The sequence below is a fragment of the Crocodylus porosus genome, unplaced genomic scaffold (assembly GCF_001723895.1).
Source record: "Crocodylus porosus isolate Cpor-Errol unplaced genomic scaffold, CroPor_comp1, whole genome shotgun sequence".
Lineage (NCBI taxonomy): Eukaryota > Metazoa > Chordata > Crocodylia > Crocodylidae > Crocodylus > Crocodylus porosus.
This window is the reverse complement of record NW_017728922.1, coordinates 17,202,189-17,223,011: the sequence shown is the minus strand read 5'-3', so window position 1 is coordinate 17,223,011 and position 20,823 is coordinate 17,202,189. Positions and strand designations below refer to the sequence as shown.

The window sequence follows — 20,823 nt, the reverse complement described above, 5'->3', positions numbered from 1 at the left end:
AGGGAAGGTGAGAGCACCACCTCTCTGGGAAGCCTATTCCAGGCTCTGGCCACCCTTACCGTGAAGTAGTTCTTCCTAATATCTAACCTAAACCTATCCTCCCTCAGCTTGTGACCATTGTTCCTGGTGACTCCAAGGGGGACCCTGGTGAACAGACTTTCCCCGAGTCCCTGCTGCTGGCCCCTAATAAGGTTGTAGGCAGCCACAAGATCCCCCCACCCCTTAGTCTCCTCTTGCGGAGACTGAAGAGATTCAGGTCCCTCAGCCTCTCCTCATAGGGCTGGCCACGGAGGCCTTCAACCATATGAGTGTCAGTATAATCCTGCTTTCATGACATGTCAGTATACACTAAAGAGATCCCCAGAGACAGCAGCATGTCTCTCTCCCCCTACTGTACTGCCCTGGTGCTGGGGATAACAAGATGTGCCATTGACTGGGTCAGACCATATGTCCATCTTGCCCAATCTCCTGCGTCACAGTGGCAAAGAGCAGAGGCTGGAAGGGGGACAGTGAGCTGCGTCTGAGCAGGGTTTTCTCCCTGTTAGTCATCTCTTTTCCAGACTCAGTAACCCCAGTTCTTTCAGTCTTTCCTTGTAAACTGCTTTCCTCAGCGCTCTCGTCATTTTTGTTACTCTACTGAGTTGGATGAATGGTTTAGAGAGCGGTGATCCTGCCTCTGGCAGGAGGTCAACTAGATGACTTCTGGAGGTCCCTTCCAGCCCTATTTCTCTGATTCTATGAGTGTTTCTGACAGTGACCCATCCTGGCATCTCACCATAAGTTGAAGGGAGCCCCCAGATCAGGGGATGGGGTAATGATAACCCTCTCCACCCTCACAATTGCTCTTGAAGTCTGACCCTCTGTGGGGCCTTGGTGGCAGGTCTTCCTGGACTGGTACGAGAAGTTCCAGGAGCGCCTCAACAAGAAGGTGGTGCTGCTGACAGGCGAGACCAGCACAGACCTCAAGCTCCTGGGCAAAGGCAACATCATCATCAGCACACCTGAGAAGTGGGATATCCTCTCCCGGCGTTGGAAGCAGCGCAAGAACGTCCAGAACGTCAACCTTTTTGTTGTGGATGAAGTTCACCTCATCGGGGGCGAGAACGGGGCAAGTCCAGGGTGGAGTGGATCAGCCATGGGGAGTGGGGATGTTGGTGCTGCCTGGGCCTTCCTCCTCCCAAGGCTGTGGAGAGGAGGTAGGTGGGACATGAATGTGAGGCAGTGCCAAGTGTGACCCTCTGCATCCAACCCACAGCCTGTGCTGGAGGTGATCTGCTCCCGGATGCGCTACATCTCCTCTCAGATTGAGAGGCCCATCCGCATCGTGGCACTCAGCTCCTCACTGTCCAATGCCAAGGATGTGGCCCACTGGCTGGGCTGCAGCGCCACGTCTACCTTCAACTTCCACCCCAATGTGCGGCCAGTGCCCCTGGAGCTCCACATCCAGGTAAGACTGAGCCAGGCTCAGTTGTCTGTCCCCTCTCTCCTTCCCTCCCTCCAGCACATAGTGGTCATGTGCCCCTGTCCCTTCCAGGGCTTCAACATCAGCCACACGCAGACCCGCTTACTATCCATGGCCAAGCCGGTATACCATGCCATCATGAAGCACTCGCCCAAGAAGCCTGTCATAGTCTTCGTCCCATCCCGCAAGCAGACACGCCTCACAGCCATAGATATCCTCACCACCTGCGCGTCCGACATCCAAAGGCAGAGGTAGGGGTGTTCCCACTCTGATCCTCCTGTGGAGATCAGAATGACCTACTAAGTGCTTGTGAGGCTGTGGCCTCTTCTGTAGGGTTGGCAGTGGCCAGTGTGGACTCTCAGAAGGCAGGGATGATCAAAGCATGCACCCCACAGTGTGGTCAGTCAGACATGCCTGGCTGTTGGCCCACTACTGCCATGCTAGGTCCTGCCGGCAGTCACAAGTTCGGCTGTGCCCAGGAGGATGGTGGCCAGAAGGTCCTGAGGTATGGGACCTTGTGCTAGATGCTGGGAGCATGAGGGTCTCAAATGACACCCCAGGGACAGGTGGGAAAATGGAGGCATAGCAGTGAGATGCCATCACCACCATCGGTGGCTAACAGTGCATCTGGGGCCGGCATCTGGGTGTCCTGGATCCTTGTCTCCAGCTGCGAATGCCCCTCCTGTAGCCAAGAACCCAGGAACCTCTCAGGGTTGTGAGGGGGCAGGGCGGGTGACCTCCATGCTCCCACAGGTTCCTGCACTGCACAGAAAAGGACCTGGCACCCTACCTGGACAAGCTGGATGACAGCACCCTCAAGGAGACGCTGGTGAACGGTGTGGGCTACCTCCATGAGGGGCTGACACCCATGGAACGGCGCGTAGTGGAGCAGCTCTTCAGCTCTGGTAGGGGGGGCAGCAGGGGTGGTGCTTGAGCTATGGATTTGGCCCTCTGCAGTACTGCTTCAAACACTTGGATCGGAGAACCAGTGGGTTGTTGAGAGAGAGAGACAGGAGTTTCTGATCTACTCATGGGTGTATTCAGAAGATGGTGCACGCTCCTGCCCCCAGAGCTGCACTAGTTACCTTGCAAGACAGTCTGGCTTCCTCACCTCTTGATTACAGACAGCTTATAGTTTTGTTGGGACATTTAGAAACAGCCCAGCCATTTAGTAGACCAGTAGTTCAGCAACCCTTTGCTTTCAAACTGTCTTTATGCCTTTTCTTTCTGCACATTCATAATTTTACTGCTACTTCTACTACTACCACCAGCTAATTATAGATAGCTTATATAATTGATTTCTTCTTATTAGGCATTTTTCCTAGAACCGTCTATGTATAAACACATGTGCACCACGAACACTCCTGCCTTTTTTATTGCTTGCCTTCTCTGTTCCAGACCTGCCTTCTTTTTTTTCACATCCTTCCTTTTTGACTATTTTTCTCCCCGCAATCACTGACAGTGCTCGTGCCTTGACAAAATGAGTAGCTGCTTGCTGAGCTTCAAACAGAGAGCGAACTTCTTACCTACTTAGTTGCTACACAACGCATCGCAGGAATGGACACAGGCATTTCATGGTTATAGCAGGGCTCAGTGGTATCCCTGTCCTACCAGCAGGGTAACCAAGGCAGGAGACAGGGGTCTGCTATGGAGCACCCAATAAAACAGGCAACTCTCGCCCTCTCTCCCTCCCTCCAGGGTCCAGTTGGTGGCTTTGGGGCTTGTGTGGGAACTGGAGGGCTCCATGGGGCCTGGTCTGTGAATGACCCCCTCTCCCCCAACTCATTCCCAGGTGCAGTGCAAGTGGTGGTGGCCTCCCGGAGCCTCTGCTGGGGCATGAATATTGCTGCCCACCTCGTGATCATCATGGACACACAGTACTACAATGGCAAAATCCACGCGTGAGTATCCTAGGGGGTTGTTGCAGGTGAGGCATATATTCAGGAGGGGTCCTTGGCACTGCAGCCATCTCTTGCTCATGCCCCTTGCCTGTCTGCCTCAGGTATGTGGACTACCCCATCTATGATGTGCTGCAGATGGTGGGTCATGCCAACCGCCCCCTGCAAGATGACGAGGGCCGCTGCGTCATCATGTGCCAGGGCTCTAAGAAGGTGAGAGGGTGGGGGAAGGGATGCACCTGGGGAACAGTCTGGCGTGGCTTAAACACCAGCATGGGGGAAAGACATGCCAAGTGTCCTGGAAATGCAACCAGCTCTGTGGTGTGGCCAAGCCCCACACAACACCACTATGGCATAAATCATCCCTTGCTCCTCCCCATCTCTGGTCCCTCCCTCTGAGCTGATCATGCCAGCCAGGTCTAGAATCCTTGGCTTGACCCTGGTGACCCCTAGCATTGCCCCCAGTCAGGTGTAGCAGGGGCACAGGGATTCCCTCGGGGCCATGAGGCACAGCTGGTGGTAGCTCCATTCTGTCGACCCTGGGGCCCTTAGTATTGTGTCCTGTCACCATCCCTCCCTGGGTAGGATTTCTTCAAGAAATTCCTGTACGAGCCACTGCCCGTGGAGTCACACCTGGACCACTGCATGCACGACCATTTCAACGCTGAGATTGTCACCAAGACCATAGAGAACAAGCAGGACGCTGTTGACTACCTGACCTGGACCTTCCTCTACCGTCGCATGACCCAGAACCCCAACTACTACAACCTCCAAGGTGAGTCCTGGAGTGGCAGGGGGTTAGCTCAGGGATAAGCAGTATAAGGGACCAAGGGAGCTAGTTTGAGCAGACAGGCCCTGGCTAGAGAGGGGGCATGCCCATCTCTTCTCAAGCAAATCGCTTTATCAGGAAGCTGAACACACATTTAAAGAGCATTGTGACCAATCACGGGAAAGGCAGGAGCTTACTCAGGCTTGAAAGGATGGATGGAAGCCAGACCCAGGGAGCTTTGAGCTCTCATTAGTGGCTCAGTGCCCCTGCCAACTTGAGTCTGTCGTTCCTCCTTCCCCCAGGTTTTAAGGTAATGGGTAGAGATCATTCATAACATGCATCTGTCTACATGTGATTGGATGTATGCAAATGAAAGGAGTTAATTTGCCTGCCCCCTTCCCAAGCTAGGTGATGAATAATGGTTTAACTAGGACAGTTTTTCAGAGGTTGGCAGTTAGGTTTTCATGCTTCACAAAGAGTATTCCTAATGGTAGTGCATCTCTGTGTTGCATCTCATGAACTGAGTTGCAGGTCATGAAAGTGTGCGTGTGTATTATGTATATGGATACATACATGCACGCATGTATGTATGGCAAGGTTCTTTGAGTATAGCCGATATCTGATAAAAGAGATCACATCTACTCAAAGAACCTTGCCTGCCTGCGTCCTTAGACCAACACGGCTACAACCAAAAACCCCCAGCACATTATGTACACACACATGCTCGTATGCATGCATGTGTTTGTGTAGGTGTATACATACACATAAGCACATATCTAAGTATGTGTATACACGTTACATGTGTATATTTATCACAACTATATATGCACAAGTGATATGCATATGTATGTGTAGGTGTATACATACACAGCTACATATTTACATGCATGTATATGTGTGTGTATGTATGTGTATATACATACACACACACACGGGTCTTTGAGTAGATGTGATATCTTTTATTAGATATCAGTTGGTCTAATAAAAGATACCATATCTAGTCAGAGAACTTTGCCATTAGGCCTGTGCAAATAGGGAAGTGTTTGATTTGGATTTGGCCGAGTCGGTGGACAGTGATTCAGTTTGGAGATTTGGATCGCTGTTCCAAATCGATTCAGCCAAATCGGCTTTGGAAGATTCGGCTCCAACTCAGAGAGGTTCAGAGATTCAGCCATTGACTATAATGGAGAATCACTGAAATACCTATAACTGTCATTTTTTGGCTGATTCAAATAAAACTTGCAGGGATGGTAGCCCCTTCTGAGGGCATGAAGCCTGCCAAGTTTCAAGGAGACATAGGTGTAGGGGTTTCTGGGAAACTGCAGCTCAGTCTTGAAAGCAAAGCTTGTGTTGTGTATGTGTGCGTGTTAAGGCATGGGGGTGAAAGCTGCGGGGATGGTGGTCCCTGCTGAGGCCACAAAGCCTGCCAAGTTTCAAGGAGCCAAGTGCAGGGGTTTCTGGGAACCTGCACCTCAAGCTGCTGACAGGCAAAACTTGTGACACGTGTTAAGGCATAGGGGTGTGAAAACTGCGTCCTTCCAGTCAGCTGACCAGGCACAGGTGTTAGGGGTGTTGGTCTAGGGACATGGCACTGGCAGACGAGGTCCTTCGGGTCAATCTGGTATCTTTTAGTAGACCAACTGGATAGTTAGAGAAAGCCAGGACAACGAGTGGTTGTTTTGATTTTATGGAGAGGGGTTTTCCTTGATTGTACCGTGGAGCTAAGTGGCTTATGGTTACTGAAATAAGAATTTTTATAAAAGAATTGAATGCAAGAAATACAGGTGTTGTGTTGGATGTATAAATGATGTGTTACTTGTGGTGCGTGATGGGTTATGCTGTGTTTTTTTTACGTTTATATGTTTGTTATTAAAAAACCCACCAAATAGTTAGAAAAATGTATTTTAGCAAGCTTTTGGGTTGGAAAACCCTTTGTCAGGCTGAGGAATCACCTACAGTTGTGTGTGTGCTGTTCCCGGATGGAAAGAATAGTAAAGAACCCAGCTGGCATGCAATTCAGGCAGGAAAGCCAGTCAGTGAAAATGGAACTAGAGGCATCAGGGGGTGAGGGACAGGCTGGGGGGTTGGGGAAGGAGGATGTAGCAGCACAGGTAAAAGTGCACAAGTACCTGGGGAGTCAGATGTCCAGCAGGTTGTAGTGTATCAGAAGTCTGTACTGAGTTCATAAGTTTCTGTACCTACTACCTAGGAGGCTCTGAAAAATACTTTGTAAATTCAAACAAGCGCTGAGCCTAACCTCATCATCAGAACTGAAGCCAACTTCTTACACCCCAAAACACAAAACCTGCCAACCATCTCCAGTACCCCCACAAACTGTGCACCAGAATCTATCCAAGATCAGAATACCCAACTACCTCTGGGGGCACATTTATCACAAAAAAACACCCTGTGTCCAGGCTCTTGAGTCTGATCCTGAGAGGGAATTTACAAGCCACTTTTCACAGATGAGCCTATGAGCTTCTCTTCATCAGCCTCCTAGGTAGTGGGTACAGAAGCTCATGGACTCAATATAGACAGTGGAATTCTGACACTGCAACCTGCCGGACATCTGACTCCCTAAGTACCTCTGCACTTTTACCTGCACTGCTACACCCCTTCCTCCCCCCACCCCAGCCTGTCCCTCGCCCCCTGACACCTCCATTTCCATTTTCACTGACTGCCTTTCTTGCCTGCATTGCATGCCAGCCTCTGTATTCTTTACTATTCCTTCCATCCAGGAACAGCACAGAGACACAACAACTTCAAATACTTCCTCAGCCTGACCAAGGGTTTTTCAACCCAAAAGTTGACATCCCAGGCAGCTAATCTGAGCTCACCTGGAGCCACACAACTCCACTGCAACCAGCAAGCCTCAGGCCTGTCAAAGACATGACAGGTCTGGACTTTCCCCAGCCAGGACTGTGCTCATGGTAGCTGGAGTTTATGGCACCTCCTACTCACTTTTCACCAGGGGGATCCTTGGTCCTGGCATTTCCTGGGGCTGCCGCACCACTAGCAGTCCCACCAGGCCTCCCCAGACCTGGCAGAGTGCAGTTTTAGTGGTCATGGCCAGGACCTGGAGCCTCCTCCATTCTTATAGCCCCAGCCCATACCTTCAAGTTCATCCTAGCACAGAAGCTCAGCAGGGACATGTTTTTTCCCTGCTGGATGCTGATGCAGTGAGTGCCCCCTCCAGCTCTGAGAGTGGGGTGGTTACTGGTGTACAAAAAATAAAACAGAAATAGGTGCTGGCAGAGTGAGGAGGGTAGCACTCACTCCATCTACAGGTGGACCTTGGGGAACCCCAGCAGGAGGAGGTTCACCTTCAAGAGTACCAGCTGCTCCACCAAACCAGAATCCAAGCAGGTGTGGTGGGGTGTCACAGCATCCCTAGTAATGCTAAACACCCTCTCACTTAGAACACTGGTTGGTGGACAGGACAGGTGTTCTTGGGCAACCATGACCAGATCCTGCCACATCTGGCTGCGGCTTGCCCAGCAGGCCAAGGGGTCACAGTCCAGCGACTCCAGATCCCCAGCAAGATAAGTAGCCACTGAAGCCTCAGCCCTACCTGCCCAAGGCTGCGGTCTGATGTGTCTGGATGCCAGCATTGAAGCCATGCCCTTGGCCCACATTGGCAGTGGCTGGCATGGAGGAGACTGGCTGGTGCTGGGAGTGCTGACATGGGAAAGTGGATCCCTCTCTTCCACCTCCCCTCGCCTCTGCCCTTCTGCCTCCCTGACTCAGTTGACCAGTACCTGCATCCAGTGATTGAGGGTTTTGGTGCTGCCAGTGCATATGCTCCCTTTCACCCTTGGGTCGCACATGCCTGCCAGCATGTGAACCATACTGGACCGCAAGGGATCCAGCCATCTCCTGATGCCCTCCTTCAGCCACCTCACCAATGCCTGCATGTCTGGTGACAGCAGCTTGCCCCAGGCAGGAACAGTGATCCCCTGAAACTTCTCCATTTGGTTCTCAAGTTCCCTCGCTACAGGGGATCACCTAGCTAAGGAGGGCATCACCAGCACTGAGGGTCTCAGTGGCCTCAAGGAATGGCTTGAGGACCACCAAGATCTGGGAGATGTATCCCATGCAGCTCTGTTAAGGGGACCACTGATCCCAATCTCCCTGAGCAAGGTCATCTCATGGATGGCCTTCTGTAGCTCCACCAGCTTTTCCAGCATCAGGTATGTGGAGTTCCATTGAGTCTCCACATCTTGCATGGTTTTGTGCTGCAGGATGCTCAGCTCTGCCTGTTTCTCCCACAGCATCTTGCCCCACTTGATGCTGCGGTGGAAGTAGCTTACCACCTTCCTGCATTTGGAAATGAGTTCGGTGGTAGTGACAGCACCATCACCAAGGTGTCCCTGACTATGAGGTGCAGCCTGTGTGCCACACAGCAGATGCCAAAAAAGTTGGCATCACGGACAGCCTTGACTATATTGGCCCTGTTGTCAGTGACCATGAATCCACGGGTGTGCTCACCCTACCCAGTGAGCCACCCCTGCACCATGCAGTTCATGGCCACCATGATCTCCCTTGCTATGTGGACACATCCATCACCTTGGCTTGAAGGGAGAGTCCACTGACAGCCTTACTGATCACACCAGTGCCCTGTGTGGGAGAGGTAGGCGTGATCTCCACCGCAGCTGCTCCAGACGTTGGAGGTGAAGTGCAAGGCTACCTGTGGCCCTGCCTTGAGCAGCTCCTCCCTCTAGTACTCCATGCATGTGTCATACAGGGAGGGCACCGTCGTCCTGCTAACGGTGGTGTAGGCAGGCACTTGGTAAGATGGGGCCACGAGCACCGTGAGCCACCTGAACCCTGGCTGCTCAACTAAGGAGAAGAGCTTGCCATCCAGAGCAAGGAGCTGGATCTGGTCCCCTGGTTCCAGATCCAGCTGCTCCTCTGGCAGTGGGAGGCTCACACTGGGAAATGAAATTGGGATGGAGGAGACTGTTATTCTGCTGCTGGTGCCTATTTCTGGAGTTGGGGGACATGGTGCAGGTGCAGGGACACATACTGCTCTCACCTCCTTGCTTCCACTGGCAGCAGAAGCCTCGTGGCTGTGAGGAAAGAGGATGCATCTATGTTTGGGGGGGATACTTGCAGCTCTAGCTGTCCCCCTACCCCCTCTAGCCCCTCTCCCTCCCCTGCCAGAAGATCTAGCACCTGCCTTTCCAGCACGCTTCATATTAATCTTTCCTGTGCTGGAAAATGTGTCTGTGTGTGTAACTAATAATAAAATATATGTCGTTGTCTTCTCTGATATATGATTGACTGTGTCTGACTTCTGTGTTGTTTTGTTTACTGTTCTGTGTTGCTGTGTAATGTGCCTAAAATATCTATTATCCTCCTCTTCTTCTACGACTCTGTGACTTGTCATGTTAATCTGTATCTGACTGCTGTGTTGTCTGTAATGTAATTGTAAGTATGATTAATAATAATAACTATATATAATTTGATTTCTTCTTCTGTGTCTGACTTCTGTTAAGTTAATCTGAATCTGGAACTTCTTCTGTATTCTTCTGTGTTGTGTTTACTGTTTCTTGTGTAACTAAAATAATCTCTTCTTCTATGACTGAGTATCTAACTTCTGTGTTGTGTTAATCTGACTTCTTTCACGTTGTTTTTAGTCTGTACGTAACTAATACTAAAACTAACAATACTAATAACTATATCTAATCTCTTCTATGAATGTGTAACTTCTTATGTATTGTAATAATACCTGACTACCTCTTCTACTATGACGTATGAATGTGTGCTTCCCTGCACAGTGATGGATCACACTGCCAGGGAAAACACAGCTTTCTTTTTAAAAAGTTTGGGGGGAAAAACCCAAGAAGAAATATAAATTGAAATAAATGGATTGGATAGGGATAAGTAGAGGGATTCTAGTTAGTAAGCTAAGCTATATCCAGTCCTTTCCAAGAGCAAAAAGTAGTAGGAGACTGACTAGGAAACCAAGCCAGTCCAGTACTTTTCAGACACTGTTGCTTAGGCAGAAACAGCTCACACAAGGCACAGAAAGACAGAGGCTTATATATACTGTTTTTATGTTCTTCTCTCAGAGCACTATGATTGGAAGGGGACTCGGGGAGAGATCACAGTTACTGGTCAGCTAGAGATGTCAGTCCTTCTCCCCCACCCCCAACTCCCTCTCCCTCTTCTCAGTTTCTGTTGCCCTGAAAGACCACCTCCAAACCTCCAAATCTTTTCTGAATCGATTCATAGACTCTGGATTAATTCAGGGTTTTTTTTGCTTCTCCCGATTCAATTTGGATTCAGAAATTTGGCTTCTGAGTCGAGCCAAATCTTCTCCGAATCAAATAGTGGACCGAAGCTTTGCACAGCCCTACTTGCCATACATGTATGTGTAAATACATATATATAATACACACACCCCTCATGCACATGCATGCACGCATATATGCATGTGTATATATTTATGTATACCCACCATTCAAACGTTATATATGTGTATGTATATATGTGGGTGTGTACACGCACATGTATACATTCACATGCATGTGCATATATGTGCACATGGTGGGGGGTGCACACAAGTTGGTTAGTCTAACAGTTGTAAAAGTTCCCTGCTTCCTATTTGACTTCTGGCTGACACAGCCAATGGTGTCTCTGTGCTACTCCAGTCAAACACTAAAGTCCTTGGTCCCTGATTTATCTTGGCACAGCCACGGAGCGTGGCCTCGCTAGCTCTCTCTGTATGGGGCTCCCCAGAGCTCTTGGCCACCCTCATGGGATGAAGGCACTTCCACCATGGCCTCCAATGCACTCCTGACTGCAGTTGGCCCTGTCCTCACCATCCCAGCCAAAGATCCTAGCAGGGCTGACTTTCTGTCTGCAGGCGTCTCCCATCGGCATCTCTCGGACCATCTGTCGGAGCTGGTGGAGCAGACACTGAGTGACCTGGAGCAGTCCAAGTGCATCAGTATTGAGGACGAGATGGATGTGGCCCCTCTCAACTTGGGCATGATTGCAGCCTACTACTACATCAACTACACCACCATTGGTAGGGCCTGGGGCTCCATGCCTGCCAGCTATAGGTAGTGGGGTTGGACAGGGGCAGGGTGCATGTGTGGCCTGACCCCCCCCCCCACACTCTTTGCCTCCCCCAGAGCTCTTCAGCATGTCACTCAATGCCAAGACCAAGGTGCGGGGCCTGATTGAGATCATCTCCAATGCTGCTGAATATGAAAATATCCCCATCCGACACCACGAGGACAATCTCCTGCGGCAGGTAAGACTTGGGGTGACTGGCATCTGGCCACAGCTGCCTCCCCTAACTGGGTTGGGTTGGGTTGGGTTGAGTTGGGTTGGGGGGAAGTGGGGGGAGGTGGCAGTGTTGGGTGTCATGGGCAGCCTTAGTGGGGAGGTGGGGCCTGATAGGAAGCAGTGCTGGGAGCTGTAGGTATGACTCAGCTTCTCAGGAGGGGACGGGGGTGAGGCTAGAGGCTGTGGAGGGCAGGCATGGCCCCATCCCTCCCAGGGGCTCGGCCTGACCTGTTCCCCCCTTTTCCAATGGCAGCTGGCACAGAAGGTCCCGCACAAACTGACCAACCCAAAGTTCAATGACCCCCACGTCAAGACCAACCTGCTGCTGCAGGCCCACCTGTCCCACATGCAGCTGAGTGCCGAGCTGCAATCCGACACCGAGGAGATTCTCAGCAAGGTGCATGTCTGGCTGTGGCTGGCTGTCTGGCAGTGGCTACGTGTGTGGTTGTGGGCTGGGGTGGTCTGGTAGGACCAGGGTGCTGGGGTGGATACAGTGGGGCCAGGCTGGGTGGGAGGGTCCAGCTTGGAGTGGATGCAGGGGGGTTGGGGGGCCAGGATGGTATGAATGGGATTGTGGTGGAGCTAGGCTAAAGTGTATGAACTGGATGCAAGGAGGGGGTCTATTCTTATGTGGATTTGCAGGGGCAGGTGGGGCGGATGGTAGAAGCCAGGACAGCCCAATAGCCCCCACCCTGACCCCTGCTTCCTCCCCTGCCCCTCAGGCCATCCGCCTCATCCAGGCCTGTGTGGATGTGCTGTCCAGTAACGGGTGGCTCAGCCCTGCACTGGCTGCCATGGAGCTGGCGCAGATGGTCACCCAGGCCATGTGGTCCAAAGACTCGTACCTCAAGCAGCTGCCACACTTCACGACTGAGCACATCAAGCGCTGCACAGAGAAGGTGAGAACGTGGGGGAGATGGCTGGGTCCCAGCAGCCATCAGGAGCAGAGCCATGTGTCCTTAATGTTGATGTTGTGGAGCTCACTGAGCAGCTGGGGCTGGGGCTGGGGTGGGCTTGGGCATGGCAAGCTGACCCCCTCCCCCTCCCCCGGGCTGCACGTCTCCTGCAGGGTGTGGAGAGTGTCTTCGACATAATGGAGATGGAGGATGAGGAGCGCAATGCCCTGCTACAGCTCTCAGACGCCCAAATTGCTGACGTGGCCCGCTTCTGCAATCGCTACCCCAACATTGAGTTGTCCTATGAGGTTGTGGAGAAGGACAGCATCCGCAGGTGAGTGTTTTGTTGGGAAGGCTGGGGCAGTGGGTACCACCTCCACTGGAGACAGCCCTAACAGCCATGTCTCTGCCACACAGTGGGGGCCCAGTGGTGGTACTGGTGCAGCTGGAGAGAGAGGAGGAAGTCACAGGACCAGTCATTGCGCCCCTGTTCCCCCAGGTATGTCCAAACTAGATTCTGCTCAGAGCTGGCAATTCCTGGCAGGGGCTGGGACTGCCATAGGGATGAGACCCAGCTCTGGTCCTGTCCTGGGAGCACTACTGACCCTGTGTGGGAGGGTGGGCAACACCTCTCTGTCATGGCAAGGCCTGTTCCAAAGCTGCCCCCTTTGCTCCCATTGTACCTGCAGAAGCGTGAGGAGGGCTGGTGGGTGGTGATCGGTGACTCGAAGTCCAACAGCCTCATCTCTATCAAGCGGCTGACCCTGCAGCAGAAGGCCAAGGTGAGGTGGGCGTTGAGGGCTGGTGAGGTCTGTGATCACCTCGCCCAGGCTGGAAGGTCATGGGGCTGATCCCCAATGTTCCCTCTAAGGTTTAGCGATCTGTGAGCAATCCTGGCTGGGAGTGTACAGGTGTCTGTGTGCCTGCCCCTCCCTACACCTGCAGCAGCCTGTGGCCAGGTTAGGGTGGGTGGCGAGCAGCCAGACGTGAAGCCAGTGGCAGGGAGAGTGTTGGTGCCCCCTTGCTACAGCACTGGGCATCCCCCCACCCCAGGCCCCCTACTGCCGCACCCTGCCCCCCCATCAGTACACCTTTGTGTGCGGCGTTAAAAAATTATTGCACAGCATGATCTTTTATTGTGTGCAGCTTAGAGGGATGCTGCTGATACCCCCTAAGCTGTGGAGCTGAAGTCTAGATGCAACTGTGGCTGACCTTGGTTTGGTGGAGGACCTGGGTCTACACCCCAGGCCAGAACCCTGGAGCTTGGGGTACCTGGCAGAGTCCAGCTGCTGACTGGGAAAGGGGGTGGGAGGTGATGACCCCCTTTGGGCCTGTGGAAAGGGAAGCAGGATAAACTGTAGCCTGAGGCAGCCACATCTCTGTGGCCAGGAGCCAGGGACACCGGCCTGGCTCCATGTCCAGTGCACCGCAGCACCCCCACCTGCTCAGCTGCTGTGTTCCCATGCAGGTGAAGCTGGATTTTGTGGCCCCAGCCACAGGCACCCACAATTACACACTGTACTTCATGAGTGATGCCTACATGGGCTGCGACCAGGAATACAAGTTCAGCGTGGACGTGAAGGAAGCTGAGAGCGACAGTGACTCTGACTAGCCCTGGACTCTTGCCGTGGACATAGCCAGCAACAGTACCTGGCTGAAGGCTACAGTGGGCCAAAGGGAATGAGGTGCACACATCAGGGTGTCCTGTGCTGTGCGTGCCTGCTCTAGAACTGTGAACCTCTGTGCTGGCAGCTAGGCCCAGCCACAAGTAACTAGGCCTGTAGCCGTTCTTGTGCCGCTCGTGTCTGCGTTCCCTCTCCTGGGTTTTAGTTGATGCTTTTGTACAGTGTGTAGTTTCTTTACCTGGGAGGCAAATCGGACTTGCCCGAGCCTCAATAAAGCTGTTGAACCACTTTGGGGCTCTGGCAGGCTGAGGGGTGAGTAGGGTTGGGCTGGGGTGGGATCAGGGATTATGGCATGGCCTGGATGGAGTCTGTCCTACCTCAGTGGCACTCCCAGGCTTGGTCTACCTAGCTCTTCCATGGCAGGCACCTGTGGGCTGCTTCTCTGAAGCATCTTCTCCTGTCCTGTTGCTTCACCTGCCCTTCTAGCTGGAGCCAAGAGCAAACCTCTGCACTCTCCATCCAGCCAAGCTTGGAGGGGGAGTGAAACCAGGGTCAAAAAGATGAATGAGAACGAACTCGTTGCTATGATAAACCAGGAAATAGGTGAGGCGTAGAGCTTTTGGTGTGTGACCATCTGTTGGGGTGTAGCATGCAGTGGTGGTATGAAGTCAAGTAGAAGGCCATGGTATAGCTTGTGATAGTTAAGATGGATAGATGAGAAAAGATAGGAATATAAACAGATATCTCTAAATCTGTATCTCCACCTACATCTATATAGCTACCTCTGTCTATCTATGTATCTGTATCTCTTGTCTCTAGTTACATCTATGTATTGATCTAATCTATGTATATATTTAATATATCTCTATATCAGTCTTGTTCTGTTTATCCCTGTTTCTATAGATACCCATCTATATTTATCACAAATTATACACCATGCCTTCTGTTTGACTTTGACCAATATATGTGCCTTTCACAGTATCTGATGAAGGGAGCTTCTGCTCATGAAAGCTTGCGATCTACAGTCTTCTTTGCTTATTCTTTAAGGTGCAGATTTACCCTGCATTCCATCTTCTGTTGGATGGAGTGCACAGTTTGGGACAGCATCAGTTGGGTTTTCCAGTCCCAGGCACCCGTCAGGTCTAAGGAGGCATAACTAGAGCTAGAAACAGGCTTCAGGGCAGTGAAATGGGAGCAGACATTTCCAGGTGTAAAAAAAGCCAGGAAAATTGCAACAGAAAGGAGAACTCAATGACTGGACTGTCAAGGCTGCTGAAGAAGGGAGAGAATCATTCATACCAGTGGAGTGAAGAGAGATTAGCAGGAATCAGAATTCTGTGCTTACAAAGCCTGAGAACACATGTTCACAAGCAGCACACTAAAAAACAAGGACTGACCACGGACACTGAGCTTACAGCTCTCGCAATCTCCTGGATTCCTGCTACTTCCTTTGTTCCGTAGCTCTTAACCTCCCTCTCCTCTTTTAACAGTCTTGATTTTCTGCCAGTCAAGCTAACCTTTCTTCTGCAGCTTTTCCTCCTCTAAGCTACTCCTGGCCATGTGCTTCTTCTGATTTCACACCCTAGTTTTGTTTAAGCCTCAGCTGTCTCCACTTCTTCCTAACCTGGGAAGAAACGGCTGGTTATTGATGGCCAAAAGCTATGCTAACTGTGCCATCAGTCCAGCTAACAATGACTCTAAAACCCTGGTGTCTTGACTACAACCCTGGCTAGAGTTGTAGGGAAGGAAGATGAAAAAGCAAGATGGGAGCAAGGGCTGTAGAGATGGAAGGAATCCTAATGGTTCTGACTCATGACAGAATTACCCCTAGTGTGGAAAGGCAGCAGCAGTCAAATAACTGCAGGTCTATGAAGTACTGGGTGTGAAAGCAGCTAAGGCTGGGTAAAGGTGATGGCTGGTTGTTCACGTCTGTGGTGTTTTCACACATCTCCCTCTGCCAGGAAAGCAGAAGCCAGACCCCTAAAAGCCACCCTGCTTGAATAGGAGAGGAGTGGACCACCTTGGCTATGCACCCACAGCGGTGATACTGAGCCCAGTCCAACTGCCTGGTTTAGATCCTGGCTCAGCACATGAAAGCAGACAGCTGGGTGATCCCTCCCTGCCCACCCATGAGGGGTGAATGAGCCTTGCTGATCCCAACTGCTAACAAAGCTGGTCCATGGCAAGGGGAGGGTGCTAAGGCTGAGGCTTCCTGGACTAAGGCAGGGCAGCTCATTAGCAAGGCTACTAATGGGAAGAGGCCTGGCTTAAAAGGAGAGGGAAAATGAAGGCCCCAGTCAGCAGCTGCCCTGAGTTTGATAGCACTGACGGCTCCAGTGCCAAGCATCTTCTGGGGCTTGGGACCTTGGGCCCCCAGCCAGGCTGTTGGCTGCCTCTGAGGCAGCTACATTAAACCCAAATCCAGACCTGGCTTGGTGCCACCAGCTCCCAGCAGCCTCTTCCCCTACCCCTATGCTGCTGGCTGGGCTGTGATTTTGGGGGGCTTCCATCTATGGACCCTCCAAGTGCTCACCACAGCATCTTGTACACCCTGGACCAGGGCAAGGCATAAAGCAGAGGCCAGACCAGATGTGGGAGGCTTTTTATTGTGGCCTGGCTCCATTTGATGAGGGCAACAGCTGCAGCAAAGGGAGCTACACTACCGCTGCTGCCCACAACCGAGGTAACTTGAGGCCCCTTCAAGGGGCAGAGAACCCAATCCCTTCCTGTGCCACTGTCCTCTGACTGCATCTGCCATGCTTCCTGTTGCCCCAGCCTGGAGCGCGGGGGGGGGGGGGAGACAGCCAGTGGCAGGATCTGCAAGCTCAGAGCAGCAAGCTGAGAGGTCTCAGCAGCACTCAGGGCGCTGGTACCTCCAGAAGGCCACCTCCCCATCGTCACTGCAGCTGGCCAGCAGCCCCGGCTCAGCAGGGTTCCAGGCCACACAGTTGACATCTTGGGCATGGGCTCGGGACATGTGGGCCGTCAGGGCAAAGGTGGGATGCTGTGGCTCTGCCAGCGGCTCCTCCTCGAAGACACGGATGGCATCATCTCCACAGGCTGTGGCCACTGCACCAGTCAAGCGGCACCTGTGGGAAAAGGAGCTGGTGCCATGGGGATTGCCAGGTAACTCCCACTTGCCCCCCCTCAAGTGTTACACCCTTCCCAATCTGCTGCTCTGCTTTCCACCCCCTGCCAGAAGTTAGCTAAAGGAAAGCCTTCCTCCAGACAGATGGGGGTGGTACAGGGAAGTCGGTTTCTCCTGGTTCTAAAAGCATTCAGGGCTCAATGGGAACAGCTGCCCATGGCTCAACGTCCCCGGCTCTCATGCTAAAGGGGAAAGGAGAGCCTAGAACCACTTGTGGCCCCAACCTTAGTTCTCTCCCTCCAGGACCAACTCACCAGGCCACATCATAGATGGTACGGGTGTGGTAACCAGAGAGAGTGCAGATGCACTTCCAGCTGGGCTCTGTACTGCTACAGGCCACCCCTATGAGGCAGGAGAAACAGTCAGGATGGGGAGCTGCTGCCCCAGACATAGCACTGGAGGCCACCCAGGGCTTCAGTGCACCAGGCTGATCTGGAAACTAGCAGCTCCCAGCATCCCCCTGCTTACAGCACAACACAGCTGGGAGACGGGTATAGCCCTGTCGGTGCCATCTAGCCACCCCAACGGAGCAGAGCTGGTGCTGGCCTTGTCACACCCTCACCAGCCCTTAGAGCAGAGATGAGCCAGCCAGACTCCTGGGTCATTGTCACTACCCTACCCCCCAGCCCGTACCTGGCTCACCCTGCTCGTCACTGCTCCAAATGCGCACGGTGCGGTCATCGCTGCAGGACGCAAGTCGCCGACCAGCCCCATCAAAGGCCAGGCCCCACACAGTAGACTCATGGCCTTCCAGTGTGGTAAAGCACACCCAGTCATCCTCCTCCTCACGGTACAGCTTCACAGTGTCATCATAGCTAGCCGAGGCCAGGAGCTGGCAGGCGAGGGTGAGGCTGGGGTCTCGGGTTGTTTCTACCCAGTGGCCGGGAGGGGGAAGGGGGGAATATCTAGGGGACAGGGTGCAATCCAGCCAGTTTGGACCCCTGCCCCCCTGCCCAGAAGGCAGAGGCTGAAACCCCCTGGGGTAGCCAACCAGGTTCTCACCTCCTGGCTAGGATGCCAGACCACATGCTTGACGTCCTGCGTGTGAGAGTTGAGGACACTCACACACTCGTACTCATCCTCTTCATCCACTGCCAGAGAGAACAGGGTTAGCTGGGGGACTGTGATGTAGCCAGAGGCCCCTTCCCTCCTACTGCCACCACCACCACGCCCCAGCCTCTCTCACCTTCCCAGATCCACACACTCTTGTCACGGCTGCAGGTGGCCAGCAGGCTGCCGGATGGGGACCAGGCCACCGACTTTACCTCATTCTCATGGCCTTCCAGCGTGGTCACGCACTGTCGGGGAGAAGCAGTTAACACCAGCCCCCAGCAGGGATTAGGCTGCAAAAAAGCTTGGCTACAGGTGGCCAGAGCTGGAGCCAGGGGCAAGGCCAGGCACTCTCAAGGCAGCTGTTTTCTTCTTTTTCTTCTGTCTTCCTCTTGCTCAGACCTAGCCATGGAGCCTGTACTCGGTCCACCAAAGGTAGGAGCAGTAGTCTTGGCTCCCCAAAGCCAGTTCTTCCTGCCCTACACTGCCAAAGGCTTGACTTTCTGCCCCTATTCTGCTGCCCCCACTTAGTACCCAAGATTCATACCCTTCCTTACATACACCTGCTGGCCCTGAACATGTGGGACATAGCAACCGGACTCAAGCTGATGGCAGGGAACAAGATGAGCCTAAGGAAGGTGGGGCCAAGCAGGGGCAGTTTTCAGGCAGCCTGATCACCCCTGGGAGCAAGGTGCGGTACACAGCTGGGGTGCCTGGCTGCACTGGGGCAAGGTATCCCCAATGGAGGAGGGGAAGAAGGGCTGGTTCTCTGCCCCACCTCACCTCAAAGCCATCGGGTGTCTTTTTCCAGATGCAGGTGGTGGCATCAAAGCTGGCTGAAGCCAGGTAGCTGCCACACAGCGACCAGGCCACCTTCCGCACTGTGCGCTGGTGCCCTTCACCCAGCACTGCCTGGCAGACCCAGTTCTCACCTGCAAGGAACCACATGTCACACTGGGGCCATGCCCCACTCCCCATGTGAGCTTCCCAAAAAGTGTGTTGTAAATAAGACAATATGGCAGTGGTGCTATTCCAAGTGTCCCTCCGCAGTGCTGCCCTCAGTCCCCTACACACAAGGTGCATTATCCTGTTCTCAGGGGTGTATAGGTGAGACATTACTAGGGATCCAGGTTTTCTGTTTTCCATGGAAAAACAGAGAAAATGACAGATTTCCCATTTTTTCATAGATGCTAGGGTCAGAAGGGACCTCAACGGATCATTGAGTCCGACCCCCTGCCTAGGCAGAAAAGAGTGCTGGGGTCAGATGACCCCAGCCAGATGCCTATCCAGCTTTCTTTTTATCAGAGAAAAAACAGATTTTCCCTTTTAGAAGGGAAACCCATGGATTTCCCCCTTTTTCAAAGAGCTCTGCAGGCTGGCTGAGTTCTAGCCTACAAGAGCTGTTTGCAAAATGCAGCCCGGGGGGAGTGCCCAGCCAGCTGCAAATCCCCCCCCTCCCCAGCTTCGGCAGCCCCCAACCACCTTAGGCATTCCCTGGCCGGGATGGGGGGGTTGCAGCCGACTGAGCCCTGCAGCTGGGAGCAGGGAGACTGCAACCCCTCCTGCCTGGCCAGCTGCAAACCCTGGGTCACAAATGCTGCGCTCCCCACCCTGCTGCCCTCTCCCAGGCCCTCCAGAGTGCAGTGTGTGCGACTGGTGTGGCAGGGCACAACGGGGCCACACAGGAAAGCTGCTTGCTGCTGTGAGCTCTGTGCTGCCCTGGCCATGGTTCCCCTCATGCTGCTCTCACCTGCTGGGCGAAGTGTGGCCAGGGCAGCGCAGATCTAAGAGCAGCAGGCAGCTTTTTTGTGCGTCCCATCTGTGCGCTGCCATGCCAGATTGCACATGATGCATGCCAGAGGGTCTGGGGGAGGGCAGCACAAGCCCACAGAGCATGTCCGTCCTGCCTCCCACATAGATCTGGGGGCGGGACATGGGTCCCCCTTTGCCCCCCAAGAGTGCACACTGCTGCCAGAGCTGGCCCTGCCCAAGCCCGCAGCAGGCAGACAGCAGGGGGGAGCCAGCTCATGCTCCTGCTGCAGCAGCTGCTGCCTTCCATTGAGGGCAGAGGGGCTGTGGGTAGGGGGAAGGATCACACGTAGAACTGAGGGCTGTGGAGGAGTGAGGGACACAAGCAGGGCTGTGGGGGGCATTTAATTTTTATCAGAGAATTTGTGATTTTTTTTTATCACGGAAAACCAGGATCCCTGGACACTACAGTAACAACATCATGCTACTTATCCTTTCCTCCCATACACAAGATGTCATCTCAGGCCAGGGGGTGTGTAAGTGAGGAGGTGATACTTGTCATGGTGCCACTACCATAATGGGGCCTATCCAACAAAGACAGGTAAGTCATTATGGTAGTGGCACCATGACAAGTGTCCCTATGCAACATTGCCCCCACTTCCCTACATGCACCATCATATTCTAGGCAGTGTATAAGTGAGGCATTACGGTAGCAGCGCCATGCTATGTGCCCGATGCAGAGCTGCCTCCACCCCGCCATAATAGTAGCACATTGTGTTCTTCTGGCAGGCGCAGAGCTGAGACATTTCTTAAGTTTCATAGTTGGTAGGGTTGGAAGGGACCTAAGCAGATCATCAAGTCCGACCCCCTGCCATGGCAGCAAGGTGTTCATCTAACCTCCTCTTAAAGACCCCCAGGGTAGGAGCC

General features: G+C 53.0%; 2 protein-coding genes across 5 annotated transcripts in view; one reads left to right on the top strand and one right to left on the bottom strand.

Moving 5' to 3' along the window:
* SNRNP200 (small nuclear ribonucleoprotein U5 subunit 200) overlaps positions 1–14,237 on the top strand; it is a 45,153-nt gene extending 30,916 nt beyond the window's left edge. The window contains exons 31-45 of the mRNA XM_019539755.1: positions 881–1,108; positions 1,256–1,447; positions 1,535–1,713; positions 2,216–2,367; positions 3,255–3,363; positions 3,465–3,573; positions 3,946–4,135; positions 11,001–11,165; positions 11,272–11,393; positions 11,682–11,825; positions 12,151–12,327; positions 12,498–12,658; positions 12,742–12,823; positions 13,014–13,106; positions 13,793–14,237. Of these exons, the coding sequence (XP_019395300.1) occupies positions 881–1,108; positions 1,256–1,447; positions 1,535–1,713; positions 2,216–2,367; positions 3,255–3,363; positions 3,465–3,573; positions 3,946–4,135; positions 11,001–11,165; positions 11,272–11,393; positions 11,682–11,825; positions 12,151–12,327; positions 12,498–12,658; positions 12,742–12,823; positions 13,014–13,106; positions 13,793–13,936 (2,247 nt within the window). The 3' untranslated portion in view covers positions 13,937–14,237. The remainder of the gene's footprint in view (positions 1–880; positions 1,109–1,255; positions 1,448–1,534; positions 1,714–2,215; positions 2,368–3,254; positions 3,364–3,464; positions 3,574–3,945; positions 4,136–11,000; positions 11,166–11,271; positions 11,394–11,681; positions 11,826–12,150; positions 12,328–12,497; positions 12,659–12,741; positions 12,824–13,013; positions 13,107–13,792) is intronic.
* A 2,297-nt stretch (positions 14,238–16,534) lies between these two features.
* CIAO1 (cytosolic iron-sulfur assembly component 1) overlaps positions 16,535–20,823 on the bottom strand; it is a 5,845-nt gene continuing 1,556 nt past the window's right edge. Inside the window, exons 2-7 of one of the 4 annotated variants that reach the window (XM_019539752.1) lie at positions 18,931–19,079; positions 18,284–18,395; positions 18,100–18,188; positions 17,740–17,971; positions 17,352–17,439; positions 16,535–17,038 (exon numbers count right to left, since the gene is read on the bottom strand). In XM_019539752.1, the coding sequence (XP_019395297.1) occupies positions 16,798–17,038; positions 17,352–17,439; positions 17,740–17,971; positions 18,100–18,188; positions 18,284–18,395; positions 18,931–19,079 (911 nt within the window). In that variant the 3' untranslated portion in view covers positions 16,535–16,797. Of the gene's footprint in view, positions 17,039–17,351; positions 17,440–17,730; positions 17,972–18,099; positions 18,189–18,283; positions 18,396–18,930; positions 19,080–20,823 lie in introns of all 4 variants that reach the window. The other 3 variants (XM_019539751.1, XM_019539753.1, XM_019539754.1) reach the window with 3 other exon arrangements.